Source organism: Bos taurus, chromosome 21 (genome assembly GCF_002263795.3).
Source record: "Bos taurus isolate L1 Dominette 01449 registration number 42190680 breed Hereford chromosome 21, ARS-UCD2.0, whole genome shotgun sequence".
NCBI lineage: Eukaryota > Metazoa > Chordata > Mammalia > Artiodactyla > Bovidae > Bos > Bos taurus.
Genome location: NC_037348.1, coordinates 58,304,269 through 58,327,704, shown reverse-complemented (window position 1 = coordinate 58,327,704; position 23,436 = coordinate 58,304,269). Strand labels below are relative to the sequence as shown.

Here is a 23,436-nt window from a genome sequence, read left to right as displayed (position 1 = left end):
CATCAAGTTCTGCTGGCCTCCTCTCAGCACTCTGTGGCATGTCAAATTGCCACAGATGACCACCATGCAGGGAGGAGGGCAGTGCAGAATGCCTCGGGGTGGAAGTCTAAGCAGTTTTCACAATAGAAGCTAGTGTTCCAATGAGGTTTTCAGTAAAGCCATTGGGCTTACTGATGGCCACCAACAGCAGCAATGCCATGAACCAGGATTCAAAGCCTATGGTTACGGCTGGCAGCTATATTTCTCCCTTGGGGTCTGGGCCCCCGAAGTCATTTTCTTTGCTTCCATGAGCATCCCATCCCAACTCTAAGAGGAGATCCAGCAAAAAGACTTCCATCTTCTCCTGTGATACTCCTAGGGCCTGTTAGACAGGACCCAGTTTTGGATGGAGTGGTGGTTAGTGCCACCATCTTAATGCTAGGCCCCAGTAACTGCATTCCCAGCCACAGAGTATGTCCGGCCCCACAGTAACAATGCGTCACTCAAGGTGAGGCCTGGCAGTGAGACATACATTCAGTCTTCTGCTTCCTGGCTGGCAGCCCTGTCCAAATTATTCTTCTTTCTCATCCTAGGTTTCCTCTCATGTAAAATAGCAGAGGCGTGGGCGAGTCTCCTCTTGTTCAATTCTATCATTCACTCAGTGCTATCTTTTCTTAGTATAATTCTTCCCATCACAAAAGTCAAGCTTGGCGGCCAGGAAATAGCACTGGACATGCCTGGGACCAGATCCCAAGGGTATCCCCTGAGGGCAGAGTCGTTTCTCAGCTGTATTCTATCTAGTCAGTAACGGAGCCTGGTCCAGCTCTGGGATCCTCCCCCTCTCCCTTCATCAGCGATGAGTAGTAGGCTATCGGCTCTTGCCATCACCTCGGCCACACGCCCCTTACCTCGGCCACAGGGTCTCCTGCATTACTACCCCCAGGGACCATGAACAGGTAGTGACTGGAGCATGGTGGAGCCCTATGAATGTAATGAGCCTCTGTGGAGGGAAGTGAGCTTCCAGGCCACCCAGGGGTGACTTACCTTGATATTTGACTGAATCATTGGCAACCACATAGGTATGAGCTGTATGGAGAGACACAGAAGGTCCGTTATGACTGTTCTGCATTCTCCCACATAAGCCGCACTTACTGCGAGGCAGAGCGAGTGCACAGAATCCCTTTAACATCACAGAAGGATGTGGGCCCTAGCTGCAAAGTTACTGCTATCAGACAACTGTCTCTCTGAGGCCAAATCCCGCTGAGCTGGTGGCATTTGGAGGTTAATAAGCGCCCCATGAGTGCCTGAACCACACACTTTAGAGTAAATGACTGATTGTCTCTTGAAAGCTACCAAGCATGGGAAATTAAATGTGTATTTATTTAATTAAATCCTCATTCTCTTGAAATAGCATTTCCTCCTTGGGATGTTTAGAACTGTGTCTACAAGTAGCATGGTGATGCTGTCGGCCTATGGTTGTTAAGAAAATATCACTGGCTTACTTCACGCCATTGTGTATTCCTGCCTCGTTTGTCAAAGATAAGGTGACCATCGGTCCGTGGGTTTCCCTCTGGGCTTTCTATCTTGTTCCATGGATCTACATTTCTGTTTTCATATACTCATGCTCAGTTGCTAAGTCATATCTGACTGTTTGTGACACCATGGACTCCTCTGCCAGGCTCCTCCATCCATGGGATTTCCTAGGCAACAATACTGGAGTGGGTTGCCATTTCCTTCTCCAGGGGATCTTCCCGACCCAGGGATGGAACCGTGGGTCCTCTGCTTGGCAGGTGGATTTCTTACTGCTGTGCCACCAGGGAAATCCTTCCATACACTACCATGTGTAAAATAGATGGCTAGTGTTAAGCTGCTGTATAGCATAGAAAGCTCAGCTCGGTGCTCTGTGATGACCTAGAGGTGGCAGGGGTGGGGGGTGGGTGGGAAGTAGGCCCAAGAGGGAGGGGATATATGGGTACTTATAGCTGATTCACATTATTGTACAGCAGAAACTAACACAGCATTGTAAAGCAATTATATTCCAAAAATAAAAAATATCACTGAGAAGCAGTTAAAATGCTTTAGTGATAGAAAAAGACAAGCCCTGAGGTTGCCTGGCTCTGACTTGTGAAACACAGCAAGGGTGAGCTGGGGCAGGGGTTTCAACAGTGTGGGTTCTTTGGCAGGCGAGTAGTAGGCCCCTGCTCTGGCCGAGTGAGACTCTCAAACCCCAGGCATCTGGCGCACCCTCCGCGCCCCTTCACTGTCTCTGATTTGCCCTGAGGCCCTTCCTAGGAGGGCATAGGTGCCCCGCCTGAGTGCCTCGAGCAGCGGCTCTCCTCTGCTTTGGTCTCTCACCACACTTCAGCTCTTCTGAACACAAGTCAACTTTGGTGGCTTCATAAATCCTGAAGTCAGAGACAGAACACAATGGTTCCCAAAGCGTGTTCCACAGAACTCTAGTTCAGTGGGAAAGGAAGGTGATGATCTAATAAATTTGGAAATACTAGTTTATTTCAGGACTGCTCAGACCTTGAAATGAGCTCAAATGCATCATATCATTTCACTCTATGCTTCTTCTGACCCTCCTCCAATAGAGCAGAGTTGATGTGCACTGAATTGTGTCCTCTCGTGAAGCAGTTGTAGCCTTAGCGCATACAGCCTTATTTGGAAACGGGGTCATTGAAGATGCTGTGAGTTAAGATGAGGTCATTCTGGAGTAGGGGTGAATACTAATTCAATATGACTAGTATTCTTTTTTACACATCTCATTTTTTAAAAAAACTTTAGCCGATTAACAATGTTGTGATAGTTTCAGGTGAACAGCAAAGGGACTCAGCCATACATAGATCCATTCTCCCCCAAACTCCCTTCCCATCGAGGCTGCCACATAACACTGAGCAGAGTTCCCTGTGCTCTACCGTAGATACTTGTTGGTTATCCATTCAAAATATAGCAGTGTGTACATGTCCATCCCAAACACCCTAACTATCCCTCTGTCCCACCCATTCCCTGGGCAACCATAAGTTCATTCTCTAAATCTGTGAGTCTCTTTTTGTTTTGGATGTTAGTTCATTTGTATCATTTCTTTTAAGATTCCAATATAAGGAATGTCATACAATATTTCTCCTTCTCTGATTATGACTAGTATTCTTATAGAAAGGGGGAAATCTGGACAAAGACACACACACACACAGGGAGAATGCCATGTGAAGATGAAGCAGAGATCTACAAGCCAAGGAAAGATGGCTAGCGAATCCCCAGGAGCCAGGGGAGAGGCCGGGACAGATGCTCCCTCACAGCCTTGGAAGGAATCAGCCCTGGCATCGCCTTGATCTCACAAATTCTTGTCTCCAGAACCATGAGACAGTATATTTCTGTTACTTAAGTCTTCCAATCTGCAGTACCCAGCAGCCTAGCAAACAGATACGAGGGAAGCAAAGCCCAGAGGCAGGAGAATGCCAAGAGGTGAGGAGGCAATGGGATTCACGAGATGCTGAAGAGTGAGGTTCTTAGGAGAGAGCCATGAAAAAGAAGTCTGGAAGAGCAAGTTGGGGCCTCTCAACATCTACCCACAGATGATATGGGATGCCACATAAGGAGGTTTAGATCTTATTTCAAATTCAATACAATTTCTGATGAAGAAAGCCTCATTCACCACAAGAAGAACTGTGCTCTAGCAAGCTCACTGTGGCAGCAGTCTAGAGACCAGAGGAAGGACATGGAGAATGGAGCCCAGGGCCCATTGTGAAGGCAGCCCCCATGGTCCAGGGAAGACCTGTGTGGCTTCTGAGATGGAGAAGGATGCTGTCCACAGAGACAACCTGTGAGGGTCTGAGGACTAGTTTGTTCTTTGGATTGAGGACAAGGTTAAAAGTTAGCCTGGGCCAAGTTGAGAACAGCAAGGCAATGAAGAAAACAAGAGAACCGAGAGGAGAGCCTGCTGGGATGGGGGATAGCATTTCAATGCCCTCTCTATTCTCTAGTCATGGCTATAGTTGCTAGTCTCATCTAATTCATCAAATCATTAAAAAATAAACTTGGCGAAGTGATAAATCATGTTTCTTCTCTGTGCTTCTTTTCCTAAGGCTGAATCTGGCTGTTTTTCTGCTTTCAACCTTCTATGAAAGCAGAAGTGTCACTCACTCAGTCATGTCCAACTCTTCACAACACCATGGACTCTTCACAACACCACAACTCTTCACAACACCACAACTCTTCACAACACCATAGCCTGCCAGGCTCCTCTGTCCAAGGGATTCTCCAGGGAAGAATACTGGAGTGGGCTGCCATTCCCTTCTCCAGGAATCTTCCTGATCCAGGGATTGAACCTGGGTCCCCTGCATTGCAGGCAGATTCTTTACCATCTGAGCCACAGGGAAGCCGTCAACCTTCTATAGATACATACAACTTGCTAATTTGACTTCACTGATGTTTATTCCTAAACACAGTATTTATACTGCAGCCATTTAAGTCTCTGTCTGTAATGTAACTACTGTGTTTAGAAATGAAGTATGGTGTGTCCCAGAAGTTATGATTGGACTTCTGATAGCTGTGATCAAACTTTCAGAAAATAACACACTCGCTTGTCTCCCCCGCCCTCAATCCTCATAATAAAATTGTGGGATTACAAAGGTTGGTGCCAGATAAGGCTGTGCTCTCTGGCATATAAGAGGACTGGCTCGTGTGGACATCCTGAACAGGAATAAATAAGTCTAACCGCCTCCTCCCTAATATCTGCAGGGCAAAAACAAACCCTGAGGGCCCTAATGCCTATAGACTTTTATTGTCTTTTGACCCGTTTAATATGGAAGCAAGCTCGCATGCCTCTTGATATTTGGGGAATACCTGAACTAACCTCTCTTGTTAAGAATCCTGAGGGACTAAGGACCAGGGAACACTGAGTCCTCTGCTGCTCGGTGGATGTCTTTCTCAGGGCTGCCCCTGGGGCTAAGGGTCTGTATGGGGGAATCAAGGGGGACACTGAGGCTGATTTTAGAAGTGTCTCTCTTATTTCCCCATTGATGTAACACATGACCATAAGATTCTAAACATACTTGCACAGGGCCTTCAGATCTGTTATTTATGAATCGCCTGACTGAAAGCATCAGGTTAAAGTTCATTGTGAAGGACAACATTATACAACCCAGCAGTCATCCTATTTCAGGAATGCTAATTGACTTTATTGAATATGATTCATTTCAGTACCCTTTTGCTAGTGGCTCCTACAAAGCTGTCAGTTAGAATTAGATATAATTTATTCTGGGCTCTGTAATGTTATAATAAAATCGGTTGGGTTTTTTGTTGTTGTTGTTCTCCAGAAACAATATCTGGAAAAACAAAGGACGTTTTTAAAAAATAGGTTGTTTTTCACCAAAATAAAAGTAATAGTCTTCCTCTTATCTTAGTTTATGCTATGGGATACATTGAAGATTTCTAATTCTGTTGGATTATATTCATTTCATTCCTTGCTTGTTCCAGTCCTCATAATAAAATTAGTCATGTAACTTCCACTTTCAGCCAAGGTGGAGTAACAAAGACCAGATTTACACTCCTGTCTAAAACAAAATTAAAATTCCAGGTGAAGGATATGAAACAATGGTTTTCAGACATTAATTGTCAACAATGCAGGATAGTGACCACTGAGGGAGAGAAGACAAACAAGGAGAGCCCTTCAATTATCCTAACTCACTGCCTAGAAAGTATTTTTAGGCGGTAGCACAGGGAGGAGGAACCTAGGCAGTCTGGCAGTCTTCAGGAGGTGAGAAAATGGAGCTCGGAAACTAGGAAGGCCAAGGGAGCTAAAGTTTGTTTAAGGCAGAGCAGTGGAAAGGAGAGAGCTGTTCAGAGAGAGAGAGAAAGACAGAGAGAGTGCACAAACTAATTCTCTGAAGATCTGTGAAGGGTTTCCCTTGAGTCTTCAGCTGAATACTCACCAGTATATACATGTGAGAAAACTATTCAAGGCTGAAGAAAAAATAACCTCAAAAGATTAGAGGGAAAAATCCCTGGTAATCATATAGCAATAGTTTGTGTTTCCACTAGTTAGAGCGGAAATCATTAAATTTCCACTTGCAAATGGAAATCATTAGATTTCTGTTCTTGCAAATCATTAGAACACCGAGTACTCAAAAGGATATTACCTGAACAGTGAAGAAATGGTAGCCCTATACAAACTGCTGCCCCAGTCCCACTGAACAAAGCTTAACATCAAGTCTCAAAGGGATAGAACTCTTTCTAAGTAATTTAACTATATCATAGAATATACTCAAGAATACTTATAGGAATTTGAAAAAAATATTTATAGAAATAAAAAATAGCATCCCAAAAGTCAAATTTGAAATGTCAAGAATCCAATAAGAAATTACCAGACATAGTAAGAAGCAGGGAAATGGGTCCCACAATGAGAAGAAACCTCAGGCAACTGGAAAAGACCCCCAAGTGACACAGACAATAGAACTGGCAAATAAGGACCTTAAAACAGTTATTATAACTATATTCAATACAGTCAGGAAGGTAGAGGAAATACTGAGCATGCTGAATAGAGCTTTAGAAGAAAATCTTACAGACACAATAGCTGATACTTTTTCAAACTGAACAAACGCAAGCTCAAGAAACATGAAGAAAGCTACACCAAGGCATATCATCTTCAAGTTGCTTAGCAACAATGGTAAAGGAAAAAAAAATCTTAAAAGCAGCCCAAGAAAAAAGACATATTATATATAGAAAAAAATATATAAGAATGACAAAGATTTCTTTTCAGAAATAATGGAAGCAAGAAGACAGTAGATGAATAGCATCTTTGAAATACTAGGAAAAAAACCTTTCACCTAAACTCAAGAACCAGTGAAAATACTTTCAAAAATGAAGGCAAAGTAAAGACTTACTCGGATATAGAAAAGTTGGAGGAATTAAGCTTCAGCAGAACTACATAAGAAGTAGTAAAGAAAGTCATTTGGGCAGAAGGAAGATGGAAGTTTAATTCTATAGAAAGGAATAAATAAAACTGAAAAGTGCAAATATGGTAATTATCACAAATACAAATAAATATAAAACAAATTTTAAATTGCTTTAAGAGGTAACTGTTTCGAGCAAAAAACAGTTATGGTTTGCTTTATAACATATGTAGGAGTACAATGGATGACAATAACAGCACAAAGACTGAAAATGGAACTGTACTGGTGTACATGCTCATTATATATATGAAGTGGTATATTATTATTTGAAGGTAGATTGGGTTGTTTAAAATGTAGTCTGTTAACTCTAAGTCAACCACTAAAACAACAGCAACTAAGACAGATAAGCAATAGGATAACTGAAAAACACATTTAAATAATCCATGGATCAAAGATGTCAAAAGGGAAATTAGAAACTATTTTGAACTGAAGGAAGGTAAGAATATATAAAAATTCAGAGGAATGCAGCTAAAGCAGTACTTAGGAGGAAACTTAGAGCACTAAACATGGACAACCGAATAGAAAAAGGTACTCAAATTAGTGACCTCAGCTTTCCCCTTAAGAAACTACACCAAAAAGAGGAAATTATATCCAAAATGTAATCATAAAAAATCAGTCAAAAAGAAGGTCAAATAAGAGGGAATAAAGGACAAAGAACACACATAAAATATAGAAAACAAATAACAAGATATTTTAAGCCAAATAATATCACAAAACACATTAAGTAAAAATGGTTTAAAAAAACCTAATTAAAAGAGATGTCAGATTGGATTTTTAAAAAGTGCAACACCCTATGCTGCCTATAAGAAACATACTTTAACTATAAGACACAAATAGGTTAAAGGATAGAAAAAAATACACTGTCCTAACACTCATCAGAAGAAAATCAGACTGCCTCTACTATTACCAAAGATATTACTAAGATAAAGAAAACTATTTTATAAGTTCAATTCACTAAGATAAAATAATCCTAAACATTTACACACCTAATAATAGCTGTGTAATATGTGAAACAAAAACTGGTAGATTTGAAAAGATAAATTAGGGAGATATTTCAATACCCCTTTCTCAATAATTGATAGACTAAGCAGATAGAAAAAGAGCAAAGGACATGAAAAAAAAATTGAATAGCATTCTCAAGAAGCTTGAACCAACTGACAAAGGAAAGTGTGTTCAACAACAGTAGAAGACATATTTTTTTCTAGTGAACACAAAGCACCTACCGAGATAGACAACATCCTGGGCCACAAAACAAGCCTCAAAGAGTTTAAAACGAGTCAGATTATACAAACTATGTTCCCTGATCACAATGTAATTAAACCAAAAAACTCCAGAACAGAAAATCTCTAGAAAAGCCTTACTCATTTAAAAACTAAATTATATACTTCTAAATAAGCAATGGATCCGAAAAGAAGCAAAAGGGAAGATAGAAAGTATTTTGAACTGAACAAAAATGAGAACACAACTACCAAATTGTAGGATGTAGTTAAACTAGTGGTTAGATGGAAATTCATAGCAGTAATCTCTTGTTATAAAAGAATAAAAATCTCAAATCAGTGAATTCTACTACTGCCTTAAGAGATAAGAAAAAGAAGAGCAAGTGAAATTTAAAGCTAATAGAAGAAAGAAAATGACAAAAACAGAAATCCATGAAACAAAAACTATAGAGAATATCAGTGAAAACTAACCAAGAGCTGATTACTGTTGTCACTGTTTTAAATCCAAAGCTCACTAAAATTAATAAACCTTTATTCAGACTAACTAGAAAAAAAAAATGAGATCACAAATCACCATTACCAGAAATGAAAGAGATGGCATAACAACAGATCCTACAAATATTAAAAGTATAATAAGAGAATATTCTGAGTAAGTTCATGCCAATAACATCAACTATTTTGATGAAATGGACAAATTCTTTGATAGGCACATACTGTCAAAGATCACTCACAAATAAGCAGATAACTTAAACAGCCCTATATTTGTTAAAGAAATTGAAGTTTAACACCCTGCTGCAAAGACAATTCCAAGCCCAGGCAGTTCCATTGATGAATATGACCAAATACTTAAGGGAAAAAAATAACACCAAACCTATATAAACTTTCCCAGAAAATAGAAAAGGAACACTTTGCAATTTGTGCTATAAGGCCATCATTACCCTGATGTCAAAATCAAAATATAGTTATTACAAGGAAAGAAAATTACAGTCCAGTATCCCTCATAAACCCTGATGCAAAAAATTATTTTAGAGAGTTAGCAAATAGAATTCAGTAATATATAACAGAACAATACATCAAGACCAAATGGTTTGTCCCAGGAATTGGTCCCAGGAATGTTGGTTTAACATTCAAAAACTCAATCTCTGAAACAGTCAAAAAAGAAAAATTTAATGACCATCTCAATAAACATAGAGAAAGCATTTGACAAAGCCTACATCTATTCCTGACAAAAGCTCTTAGCAGACTAGGAAGAGAAGAGATACTTGCTCAATCTGACAAAGGTATCTATGAAAAACTAACAGCTAACATTTATATTTAATGAATGCTTTCTTCCTAAGATTAGGAACAAGACAAAGTTTTCAACAATCATGGCTTCTATTCAACTTTTACTAGAGGATTTAGCCAGAGCAGAGGGAAAAGAAAAAGAAATTAAAACTATAAAAATCCAAAAGAATAAAAGAAAACTGCTTCTATTTGCACATGACAAAACTGTCTAAATAGAAAATCTGATGAAATCTGCAAGAAAACTAATAGATGAGTTTACCAGAACTAATAGATGAGTTTAATAGGTTGCAGGATATAAGGTATAAATCAGTTATATTTCTAAATAGTAACAATAAAATGCAAAAAACATATTATTTATGACTATAAAATTATTACACACGTGTGTGTGTGTGTGTTAGTCGCTCAGTCATGCCTGACTCTTTGTGACCCCATGGATTATAGCTCACCAGGCTCTTCTGTGCATGGGATTCTCCAGGCAAGAACACTGGAGTGGGTTGCCATTTCCTTCTCTAGGGGATCTTCCCGACCCAGGAATCAAACCCAGGTCTCCTGCACTGCAGGCAGATGCTTTACTATCTGAACTACTAGGGATAACACACTTAGGGATAAATTCAACAAAATACTCTAGGTCCATATATGTAAAATTATAAAATATTGCTGAGAAAAGTCAATGCAGACATAAATAGAATGATATACTGTGTTCATAGACTGGAAAACTCAATATTGCTAATATCTCAATTCTCCTTCAAGTGATCTATACATTCAATGCAACCCACATTCCCAGGAGGCTTTGTGTAATAATTGACAAGTTGATTTTAAAATGTATCTAGAAATGCAACAGACCTAGAATAGCCAAAACAACTTTGAAATAGATGTAGCAATTTAGAGGACTAACAGTACATGATTTCGAGGCACATTAGAAAGCTATAATAACCTAGACAGTGTGCTCAAAGAAGGACAAACAGATCAACAGAACTGAATTGAGTATCCAGAAATAGAACCATACATGTAAATGGTCAGTTGATTTTTGACAAGAGTGCAAATGTAATCCAATGGATAGAATTTTTAACAATCTTGAAATAACTGGATATCTACACACATAAAAAGTACATCAATCCAAACCACACATATACAAAAGTTAACTCAAAATGGATCATAAATACAAACTTACACCTAGAAGAAAACACATATAATACCTAGAAGAAAACACAAACAAAACTCTGTCTTTGATTAGGCAAAGGTTTTCTTAAATACACCACCAAAAGCATAATTAATGAAAGAAAAATTTGATAAATGGTACTTCATCAAAATTAGGACCTTCTGCTCTTCAAAAGTCACTGTGAAGACAATGAAAAGACAAACACAGAAAAAAATCATTCCAAATGACATATCTGATAAAGGACTTGTATCCGAACAATACGAAGAAAAAAAAACCAACTTAATTTTTTAAAAATGGGCAAATAATTTTAAAAGACATTTTACCATGCAGATGTATGGATAGCAAATAAGCACACAAAAAGATATCACGGATCATTTGCCAATAGGAAAATGCAATTTAAAACCATGATCAGACACCACTGCACAGTTCTTAGAATGACTAAAATTAAAGATGAACTACATTAAGTGTTGATGAAGATGTACAGGTACTGGATGCCTACTGCTGGTGTGAATGGAACAGGGTACAATCACTTTGGGAAAACAGTCTGCCAATCTCTTTAAAAGTTACACACATATCATACAGCCCAGCAATTCAGCTCCTCGGTATTTATCCAACACACACGAAAGCCTAAGGCTACACAAAGACTTACGTACTGAGTAAGCCTTATTTTTAATAGCCTCAAACTTTTGGAAACAGCTCAGATGTCCATTAACTGATTAACGGATAAATGAAATGTGTTATATCCATATAATGGATACTACTCAGACATAAAATAAACAATCTACTGATACATGTAACATGGATTAATTGCAATATAATTATTCTGCATGAAAGAAGGAGAAAGAAGCTTAACTACTACATAAATCTATTTATATGAAATTCTAGAGTATGAAACTAAGCTATTATGATAGAAAGCAGATTAGAAGGTACCTGGGGATGAGGAGATGGGGGTCTAGGAAGTGGCGGAACAGAGACTAATAAATGTGTAAGAGAAAACTTCAGAGAGTGAGGACTACATTCATTACCTTTACTTGGTGACGGTTTCACGGGCATCATATATGTGATATAAAGATACCAAATTGTACATTTTAAATGTGTATACTGTTCAGTCTATAAATTATACTTTAATAAAGCTGTAAAAACTAAAATCAGGTATGATCACCCAAGTGTCAGTCATATAGTTTCTCTTATAATGTTGACGTTTGCTATGGACTGTTAAGCTAGATAAGCCGTATCTATTCCATTTGAACCAACCGCCTTGCAGTTTTCTGGTAACAGTCAAGTTTTCCCTAAAAATGCGCTGCTCATGCATCTTGTTTGAAAAAGGAAGTTCAGGGAAGCAGAGTTAGGGTCTTAGTTTTCCAGGGCTCTATAATAAATCACCACAAACTGGATGGCTTACAAGAACAGCAATTTTTAATCTCACAGTTCTGGAAACCAGAAGTCTAAAATCCAGGTGGTTGCTGGGTGATGCTCTAACCAGAGACCCTACAGGTGATTCTGTCCCATGTACCTTCCAGCTGCTGGTGGCCCCAGGCCCTCCTTGGCTTTGGCTACATCATTCCAAGTCATGGTCCCACTTTTCATCTCTTTTCTGTATATCTGTCTTGTAAGGATACACTGATTGCATTTAGGGACTCTAGGATTCACTTAGATAATCCAGTTAATTCACAGCTCTGTGTGAGCTAACTTGACAAGTGTCCTTAATTGAAGGGAGTCAACCAAAGAGCGAAAATAGGAAGTTAAAAGGTTCCAAGCTGATGCACTCCATGGTGGGGGGTGAGGGTGGTGGTGATGGTGCCTGAGATAATGGAATATAGAAATGGAAGGCCAAAAAGCGGTACAAGAAGAGGAAGGACAAAGAACCAATGAGATAGAGATGGAAAGGAGAAAGAAGGGAAATAGAAGAGAAAGCAAGCAAGAAACCACATTCTCCTTTGCTCTTTTATCTTTTTATCACACTAGGATGTTTCTGATGTTCCTGGATAAATAACAAATACTTGAATTACTTACATACACTGTACAATGATTTAGAATAGTAATATTAGAAACTAAATTAATTTATCTTTGAGAAAAGCATCAGCTAACAAGTCAAACAATGACAGACTATTTTCCTTGGTTTTCTGGATATCTTGCAAGATGAGGCTCCACCAAACAATTTATATGACTCCAGGGTCATTTCCAGATCAACATTTTTGGTAATATTTTAATTACTTGTGTGGCAAGCAATCATGGTGCAACATATCTAACCCAGCTACGGTTGGTCACAGTGGTGAAGAAAGAGCAAAAATTATACAACAACTATTTGGTGAAGGTTGTTATATGATTCCTCCAGCCTCAACTTTGAATGTGAAAATTAAATCAGTTTTATTTTCCTCTTCAGAAGGTACATTCAAGATAAATCCACATTTGTTTCTAGAAGAAAATAAAGGTCTATAAAAATCATAAGAATTTCCTACCTTGACAAAAATTGTTGAATTGCATTCTTGCAATGCCTCCATTAAACTAATCACATGGAGACACACCATTTCTACCATCTGAAACAACAAATATGAAAATCAATTCCACTCCCAGTCTGCAGCCACAGAAAAACCCATGCCCTGTGTCCATGAGGACTTTCTGCTCAACAAACAGAGAGGATCACAAGGAATGGTATATATTCATCTCTAAAACTTCGGCCAGAAACTGGATTTTATAAGCTGCAGAGGTTTTGCAATTGTCATGTCTAAATCGGGCTGCCAATGGAATTCAGGTATTGACCTCACTAATCTGTACCACACTGCGATTCACACCAGAGGATAAATGGCCTCTGCTTCCTTCATTTCCAACTGCAGAACTCTGGGCATGGGTCCTTTTCTCCATCTTGATGCTTTCACCAGTTTCGCCACTTGGAGAGGTTGTTTAATTTATTGCACCATCTGTGTTTGAGGCTTTGTTCTTCATGGAACAAGGCAGCCATATTTACAACCGTTCAAAAATACAATAGAAATGATAATCCCTCATCAGAGAACCCTATGGCTAGATTTTGAACACTCCAGGGGAGATTTTACCAGACTGACTTATATGGTTTAACCAAATTTTTGGACTTTAAAATTAATTCAAATTCATTTGTAACATGATTTGTACAAGATTCACCTGTAACACATCCATTTCCAGCATTTGAATATTAAAAAAGATTTAGAGGAGAGGTATTAACGATACCAAGAAAAAACTAGTGACAATAGAAGGAAACCCTGAATCTCTAGTTTAAATTTAAGGTCTCAGTTTCATTGTCTGTAAAATAGCAGAATAGAAAACTTGACCTCCATGTGCTTCTTCAGTCCCAAACTCTGCCATCTAATAAACCTAATTATCTATGTGGTGGTCAGAACTGTTTGCACACCCTAAAGTTTTCACATAAATTTCCTTTCAGCTGAATTAAAACACCTCCCACCATACACAACTGCTTAATAATATCTGCTTCTCTAAAGAAAGTGCTTCACTGAAAGTAAAAGATATTCCCCTTTCCAATGATAACTAAAAGATAATGTTTCTGAGACTAATTATTCAATCAATCAAAAACTATTCCAGAATGCCTTTGTGGACAGTGAACTGTTGGGTTTCTGGGCACAGTGGGATCATCATTATGGTGTTCTTCCAGGCCCTCCGCCCTTCACAGATAAGAATTCTACTGATGAAGTGCCCATAACCAAGACTGGATGGTGCCTTCCCAGCTGAGAATCCTCCTCCAAAGCAGCAAACTGAACTAGAGGACTCCTTTGGAAATTCCTCCCATATACCCTCCAATTTTATCTCTACCGGACTAAGCCAAGCTTGTTCAATGACATGGGCCCATGCTAGCCATACCTCAGATCTTTTCCAACAAGGTAAACCATCTGCATGACAATGCAACTGGGTTTGAAGACTAAGGAGCCTAGGTCCTTGAAGGGCAACTCAAAAAGGTGAAACTCTTTTCAGATTTTTTGCCCTAAGTGGAATTAACACATACAGTCAGTCTGCACCTAATTGACCACAGTTTCCCCAAACTGCCTTAGAATCCAAAAATAATATAAAACCCCTTCCTAACTCTCTGACTTTATAGAACAAGACACCTTGTAAAGGTAGAAGTTTCACACACATTTCCTTTGCCACTAGGCAGAGAAAACACTGTTTTAACTGAATTTACTTGTTTGCTTTGTTTTTCATCAAAATTATTATGCATGTAGAATATCCTGTTTTTCACATAGAAATTCACCAATCCATTTACGTATTATTACAACTGAGGTCTTTAAAAAGCATGTACTGTGAGGACTAAGAGTGGCTTACACGTTTTGAGATTCTCTCCAAGAGGGGAAACCCATCTGTGAACTCACCACTTTGTTATGGGCCATCAGCTGAAGGATGCTGGGGGTCACCCTACTCCAGAATTCTAGCGCTGTCAGGATCGCTGTGAAGCTGAATTCATTCTGACTTTGGACATTCGTAGCTACAGCACTTTGTTCACAATACACGGTCCAGAGCTGAGCAAAGATAAACGCGTGGAAAAGAGAGCACATGTGCAGCACGGAGGTCTGCAAAGGAAGCAAACAGGGAACCGTTACGTTCTAGCGGGCTGTGGCACTCCACGGAGCTCTCCCCGCGTGACTTTGGCCTTCGAAGGGGCACAGCTAAAGTACATGCGATTTGAGCAATCCGAGGCTGGCGGAGCTGTCTCCAGGATACAAACTCATGATTCATCACCTTCAAATAGTCTGCTCTTCACTCAGTCAGTGGGAGGGCGCTTAGAGACCAGGCATCTTTTCAGACAGAAGGCACCTTGGTTTGAAGAATAAATCTGCCCACCTCCTTGGTGGTGGTGGTGGTTTAGCCACTCAGTTGTGTCCAACTCTCACCACCCCAGGGCCCCACCAGGCTCCTGTGTCTTCTCCAGGCAAGAATACTGGACTGGGTTGCCATTTCCTTCTCCAGGGGATCTTTCTGAACCAGGGATCAAACTTGTATCTCCTGCATTGCAGGCAGATTCTTTACCACCGGGCCACCAGGGAAACCCCCACCCCCACCCTCTTGCCCTTTAATGAAAGTGACATTCCTCTCCCTAAACTAGATTAGCAAGAACAAATCATTCCACCATTTTAGGATGTCTGCCCCTCTGTGAGATGGGGGTAATGGTACCCCCCTCAGAGTGCTGTAGCTTGGAGTAAATGAGGTGACATATAATGATGCACCATCCAGGGCTTAAGAATTATACTACGTAGTAATGACAGCAGTAGCAGCAGTAGAGACAGGATTCCTAACTAGCAGTAAGTACTGATCGAGTGAGCAACTACAGTGTCCCAAACACTGTGCTAAAGATTCACAGTTTACCTTCATAGTTCTCACACCATCTCATCTATTTTACAGCTGAAAACCTGGAGCTCAGACAGGTTAAGTAACTTTTCAGTGTCACAGAATTACAAAGTACCATCATTAGGAATCAAACACAGATTGGGTTGAAATATTAGGAACCGACTGCCTACTTCCTTTTGTAAACATCATTCAGGTAATTTGGATGGGTGCTCTATTTTATTGCAGAATTTAAAAAAAAAATCTATTGCTGGTGAAGCTTGCCCTAGCTAGCCTAAATCCCAGCTGTTCCCAAAACCACTATGAGCTCCTAGAACTGGCCTAGGCTCTGTGAGGGGACTTAGACTCCTCACAGCTGAGCAGTACTAATGTGTCTGGTTTGCTTGTACAGGCTCATGATTGATGCTAAGCCTTGGATTTACTTTATTCCCTTAAGCACACCACCCGTCTCTACAATTTATAAGTTCCTTCTGTGTAAGTGATTCCCATATATAATTTAGTGAGTTCCCAACTGGCCTTATTTTCACTTTGTATCTTCATATATCTCTAGAGATTTGAGTTGAAAAGACAGTGCATGAAAAATTAGAGAATAAATTTCCCTCCACTTCATATTTGTTTATAAAAACTGATCACGGAAGTTTTATTATATTTTGAGCCTTTTATTTCTCTTCATTATTTTGAGACAGCAATGCCTAGGAAGCTAACTTTTGCTTGCCTCTATAATTTGTCTTCATAAAAGTAAACCGAAAAACAACTTAGGGGGAAGAGAAGATAGTCTGGGAATTTAAACAACTTTAAATAAGGCATTAGCACAAAGTTGCCTTCCTAGCATCCACAGGAGGGCAAGTGATAAGGTGCATTTCCTTCTCAGAAGAAATGTAATTGGCCGATAAGGGTTTCCATTAGCAATCTTGATGCGTATGGCTTTAATCTTGCAGAAATCACTTACCTTTGATTGCTCTGGAAATCCAATCAGGATAACAATAAGATGGTCTGCAATATGGGAACCTGCATCCAGAGGTATGGGCAGGCAGGGAGAGGAGGCATTGGGACACACCGCATTATGGGTGAGGGCACCCAGAAGCAGCCAGGACAAGAGCCGGATGTGGGAGACACACTCGATGAATTCTTTCGGTCTATTAGGGAGGAAGGAAGTGTTAGAGGTGTTTTGGGGTTTTCCGTTTCATTGGCTGCTCAACAAACACTGAAGGAGGGGTGTAAAAGTGTGGCCTTGAGGCAATTACCTAAAATAAAACACCAAAGCAACGAAGTGCCAACGAAGTGATAGATCTTTTTTCTTCTTTCCCACTCTAAATCCTGGAGCTCAGCTTCTCGAGCAAAGAGCAGCCTTTGGTGACACAGGATTAAATATCATTCTTCCATAAATCTGGCTGCCTTTCTGATTAGTTTCTCTTTCTAAATTCTTTCCTTTCTTCTCATTAGAGAGTTCTCGATATACCCACCAGAAGGGGAGGAATAGAAGAGGAGCTAAAACACACAGCCACCCATTTTCCTGTTCTCCCCCTCCTCCATCCCCCTCCCCCTCCTCCATCCCCCTCCCCCTCCCTCCATCCCACCTTCAAACCTTTCCTCTAGCCTGGAAGCTGCTCATGCAAGATGGCAGGCCAAGCCTGCTCTGAGTTCTCAAATGAACTAGTCCATGGGCACCTCTCTCTTCTCGGCCTCCCTTCGGGCAGGATCAGGTTCTCACACTTCCTTACACTCTATTTCATCTCTGCTGTAGATTCTGTTCCAGCTACAATCTAAGCTCATTGAAGGCAGAAGCAATGTAAACGCTAAAATAAATACCTATCAATGTACTTAACTAGTGGAAATTACGAGTTGAAGTGGTAGTTCTAAGCTCCAAGTTTTCAACACCCATCAAAAGGACTGAGGCTTTTGTACAGCACAAGTTTTATTGGCAGCATGTCAATGTGCTCAGTCGATAAGTGTGTCTGATTCTTTGCAACCCAGTGGACTGTAGTCCTCCAGGCTCCCCTGTCTGTGGAATTTCCCAGGCAAGAATACTGGAGCAAGTTGCCATTTCTCTCTCTAGGCGATCTTCTCGATCCAGGGATCTAACCTGAGTGTCCTGTGTCTCCTACACTGGCAGGTAGATTCTTCACCACTGAGCCACCTGGGAAGCCCATATGTCATGAAGTACTTGTGTTCAAAAAATGCTGTCGGGTCGTCAAATAAGTATGGAAATTGGTTTCAAAGCCCATCTTTCCAACCAATCATATTTATCCTCTAGATCTTCAGTGCATTCCGCAGCTCTTACTGAGCCCCAGGAAGCTCAGGGGTGTTTCCGGCCTTGTTGCCAGAATAATAAGGGTCTTACCCTTGCTGCATTGCAGAAGGGGGATGATAGAGCCAAGGCAGATAGCGGATCACAGCTTTGTTGTCTCTGTGGTTGCCCCGGGAGATTTCCATGGCTGCAATCTGAGCCAGCCCCACTTTGAGATGTCCACCGAAGGTATCTTCATGCAGAGGCTGGGAACATGTCTTCATGTGGCTCTACAAAACCAAGTGGTGTTTTTGTGACTTTGGCAAAGTACTCGGGGACATTTCAGGACACTCTTTAAAAAAGATCAGATTGTTGTATCCACACCTTCTATCATCACTCCCAAGCTACAACTGATTTGAACTTCTTTAGGGGTTTCGTGACAAAGAGGGAAAAAATTCTTATCATGGCCTAAACAACCTGAGACAGTCTAGACACTACAGACCTCTGCAGCTTATCCCTTCACCCTTGTGGTCCAGCTTCACTGGCTCTCCATGCTCCCCACCATCACTGGCCTTCCTTCACTCATGCTGTTTTCTCCACCTGAAATATTGTTTCTGCCTCTCTTTACCTAGTTAATCTATTCATTACTCAGATTTTAACTCTGATGTCACCTCCTCAAGGAAGCCTTCCTTGACCTCCTCTGTATGCGTGTGTGCTCAGTTGCTCAGTCATGTCTGACTCTTTGCGAGCCCATGGACTCTATAGCCTGCCAGGCTCCTCTGTCCATGGGATTTTCCAGGCAAGAATACTGGAGTGGATAGCCTTTTCCTTCTCCAGGGGATGTTCCCAACCCAGGGATTGAACTCGCGTCTCCTGCATCTCGTGTATTAGCAGGCGGATTCTTTCCTACTGAGCCACTTGGGAAGCCTGACCTCCACTATGAGCCTTTCTAACTTCCCTGGCTAGGTCATTTCACCCTATTAGAAGCTCTCATGCCACTGTCTACCCCTTTTTCATAGCAATTGTGAAAGTCACAATTTCACTTTAGTTTGTATGAAATTCTCATTAAAATTGGCCATCACTGTCAGACTATAAAGTAATGAGAGCAGCCACTGTCGTCTGGTTTTGGTCATCATCACATCCTTAAATATCTAGAATGATGTGAGGCATGTTACTCAAGACATATTGGTGAATTAATTAATTCAGAAAAATTTCATTGCTCAGTGTGGCTTAGTGGAAAGAGCACTGAATTGGGAGATGAGACGTAAGTTCTAGACCCAGTTCTGTCTTAAACTCACATGACTTTAGATAAGCTACTTGCCACTTCACTTTTCTGATCTGTTTCCCTAATATATAAATTCAGAGCGTTGGATTAGGTCAGAAGTCCCCAACTATTTGGTCATCATGGGTCCTTCTTAATATTTTGCTCTGTATTTTCAAGGTGGCTATAACACTGTTTAGATAATATTTCCTCTTCAGACATCAAAACTGTCTCAGTGTGAGTAGCCAGGTTTAGCAATCAGTAACCCATGCATGACCAAACATTAGGGACGCTTACTCAGAAATGACTGGATTTGGATATCGTGAGAAATGGTCAATTTAAATTTTTATTTCGGTCTCCACCTATCCCTACCCACAAGAAACATTTGGATCATCTGAGCAGTCTGGAAACTGAGCTGGGTGCTGAAAGGACTGTAGTTTTAGCTGATAAACTTCTGGGGCAACCAGCTCCTATTTCTCAAAAAGCCACATTTAGTGCCAGACTGCAACCTGGCTGCTCACTGGCCCATGTTTGGATCTTCTTCTGCTCTTTTTCCTGGGTCTTCCTCAAATCTCTCAGAGTATCAGTCTTTTAGCTGTCTAGCTGACTCACAGCAAGGACGTTGACTGGCATCAGCAATTCATTCCACCCTGCAAAGCAATCAATAACCTCAACAACCTCACTAGGATTTTGTCCCTATGCAAATTAAATGTTGCTTTGTCTTTAATTATTTTCTAGAAGGAGATAGCTTTGATACAGATAAAAACCATAAACAGCTTATGTTTGCATAATGTGTACACATTTCCTACAAACTAAAGTTTACAGAAGTCTCTTCACATGCATTACTGCTGCTGAGTCGCTTCAGTCATGTCCGACTCTGGGCGACACCATAGACGGCAGCCCTCCAGGCTCCTTTGTCCCTGGGATTCTCCAGGCAAGAACACATGCATTATTTCACACCAAATCTTGTAGTGGTCAACAAAGCTAGGTTTATTTAGGTGGGTTCATTGGTCTTCTTTTGCCAATGAGGAAACTAAGGCTCAAGGTAATTAAATGACACTGGGTGGTCCAGTGAAAAGAGGCTGGATTGGAGGAGGTCCCCACAGTCTCAGGTCACCTCTGTTTCCATCAGTTACCAGAAGTGTGACCTTGAGCAAAAGACTGCCCCACTTCAGGCCATAAAATGGGAATATTTTACAATACGGGGCCTGGGAAGAATTGAATAAATGGGGCAAAAACAAAGGTATGCACAGAACTGACACCACTGTGGAAATCTCCTTTCCTTTCTCCATCCCCTCTTTGCAGAGACAAACTTGGTTCTTCAGAGTCCCAGGACATGGGCTCCTTCAACACTGCCATTGCTACCTCTCCAGGTGAGGATAAATTTCCATCTGGCTGCTCAGATTCCCTACGAATGCCTCTCCATCTCGCCCCCCTGAGAGATGAGGGCATGCAGCCCTCTTACCTTCAGCTTGGTCAGCGTGTGCATGTCTGCCACGAAGTCCAGCACGTCACTGATGTACTGCCGCATGCACTCCATGGCCGCCGTCCCGCACTGAAACACATGAGGATACCGCTGGGCGCGCGCTCTGAGTCACGCCAGCTCTGTAGTCCCGACTGCAGTGATTGTCTGACTCTGATTTCCCGCTGTCTGCTAATGAGTTGTTTCACTCTCTGGATCTCTGACTCACTCTGTTACTCTCAGCCATAGTCTCTGACTGCCCCCACTTTGTTTTTTTTTTTTTTTTTCTCTAATTTTATTTTATTTTTAAACTTTACATAATTGTATTAGTTTTGCCAAATATCAAAATGAATCCGCCACAGGTATACATGTGCTCCCCATCCCGAACCCTCCTCCCTCCTCCCTCCCCATACCATCCCTCTGGGCCGTCCCAGTGCACCAGCCCCAAGCATCCAGCATCATGCATCGAACCTGGACTGGCAACTCGTTTCCTACATGATATTTTACATGTTTCATTGCCATTCTCCCAAATCTTCCCACCCTCTCCCTCTCCCACAGAGTCCATAAGACTGTTCTATACATCAGTGTCTCTTTTGCTGTCTCGTACACCGGGTTATTGTTACCATCTTTCTAAATTCCATATATATGCGTTAGTATACTGTATTTATGTTTTTCCTTCTGGCTTACTTCACTCTGTATAATAGGCTCCAGTTTCATCCACCTCATTAGAACTGATTCAAATGTATTCTTTTTAATGGCTGAGTAATACTCCATTGTGTATATGTACCACAGCTTTCTTATCCATTCATCTGCTGATGGACATCTAGGTTGCTTCCATGTCTTGGCTATTATAAACAGTGCTGCGATGAACATTGGGGTACACGTGTCTCTTTCCCTTCTGGTTTCCTCAGTGTGTATGCCCAGCAGTGGGGTTGCTGGATCATAAGGCAGTTCTATTTCCAGTTTTTTAAGGAATCTCCACACTGTTCTCCATAGTGGCTGTACTAGTTTGCATTCCCACCAACAGTGTAAAAGGGTTCCCTTTTCTCCACACCCTCTCCAGCATTTATTATTTGTAGACTTTTGGATCGCAGCCATTCTGACTGGTGTGAAATGGTACCTCATAGTGGTTTTGATTTGCATTTCTCTGATAATGAGTGATGTTGAGCATCTTTTCATGTGTTTGTTAGCCATCTGTATGTCTTTTTTGGGGAAATGTCTATTTAGTTCTTTGGCCCATTTTTTGATTGGGTCGTTTATTTTTCTGGAGTTGAGCTGTAGGAGTTGCTTGTATATTTTTGAGATTAGTTGTTTGTCCGTTGCTTCATTTGCTATTATTTTCTCCCATTCTGAAGGCTGTCTTTTCACCTTGCTAATAGTTTCCTTTGATGTGCAGAAGCTTTTAAGGTTAATTAGGTCCCATTTGTTTATTTTTGCTTTTATTTCCAATATTCTGGGAGGTGGGTCATAGAGGATCCTGCTGTGATGTATGTCGGAGAGTGTTTTGCCTATGTTCTCCTCTAGGAGTTTTATAGTTTCTGGTCTTACGTTTAGATCTTTAATCCATTTTGAGTTTATTTTTGTGTATGGTGTTAGAAAGTGGTCCAGTTTCATTCTTTTACAAGTGGTTGACCAGATTTCCCAGCACCACTTGTTAAAGAGATTGTCTTTAATCCATTGTATATTCTTGCCTCCTTTGTCGAAGATAAGGTGTCCATATGTGCGTGGATTTATCTCTGGGCTTTCTATTTTATTCCATTGATCAATATTTCTGTCTTTGTGCCAGTACCATACTGTCTTGATAACTGTGGCTTTGTAGTAGAGCCTGAAGTCAGGTAGGTTGATTCCTCCAGTTCCATTCTTCTTTCTCAAGATCGCTTTGGCTATTCGAGGTTTTTTGTATTTCCATACAAATTGTGAAATTATTTGTTTTGGCTCTGTGAAGAATACTGTTGGTAGCTTGATAGGGATTGCGTTGAATCTATAAATTGCTTTGGGTAGTATACTCATTTTCACTATATTGATTCTTCCAATCCATGAACATGGTATATTTCTGCATCTATTAGTGTCCTCTTTGATTTCTTTCACCAGTGTTTTATAGTTTTCTATATATAGGTCTTTAGTTTCTTTAGGTAGATATATTCCTAAGTATTTTATTCTTTCCGTTGCAATGGTGAATGGAATTGTTTCCTTAATTTCTCTTTCTGTTTTCTCATTATTAGTGTATAGGAATGCAAGGGATTTCTGTGTGTTGATTTTATATCCTGCAACTTTACTGTAGTCATTGATTATTTCTAGTAATTTTCTGGTGGATTCTTTAGGGTTTTCTATGTAGAGGATCATGTTATCTGCAAATAGTGAGAGTTTTACTTCTTCTTTTCCAATTTGGATTCCTTTTATTTCTTTTTCTGCTCTGATTGCTGTGGCCAAAACTTCCAAAACTATGTTGAATAGTAATGGTGAAAGTGGGCACCCTTGTCTTGTTCCTGACTTTAGAGGAAATGCTTTCAATTTTTCACCATTGAGGATAATGTTTGCTGTGAGTTTGTCATATATAGCTTTTATTATGTTG

At 40.5% G+C, this 23,436-nt stretch overlaps 1 protein-coding gene across 9 annotated transcripts in view; it reads right to left on the bottom strand.

The window, feature by feature from the left end:
* UNC79 (unc-79 homolog, NALCN channel complex subunit) overlaps positions 1-23,436 on the bottom strand; it is a 299,827-nt gene that overhangs the window by 8,232 nt on the left and 268,159 nt on the right. For all 9 annotated transcript variants that reach the window (XM_024982113.2, XM_059879353.1, XM_059879351.1 and 6 more), the window contains 6 exons: positions 20,868-20,957; positions 18,256-18,431; positions 16,864-17,050; positions 14,945-15,142; positions 13,052-13,129; positions 1,024-1,065 (listed from right to left, as the gene is read on the bottom strand). In XM_024982113.2, the coding sequence (XP_024837881.1) occupies positions 1,024-1,065; positions 13,052-13,129; positions 14,945-15,142; positions 16,864-17,050; positions 18,256-18,431; positions 20,868-20,957 (771 nt within the window). The remainder of the gene's footprint in view (positions 1-1,023; positions 1,066-13,051; positions 13,130-14,944; positions 15,143-16,863; positions 17,051-18,255; positions 18,432-20,867; positions 20,958-23,436) is intronic.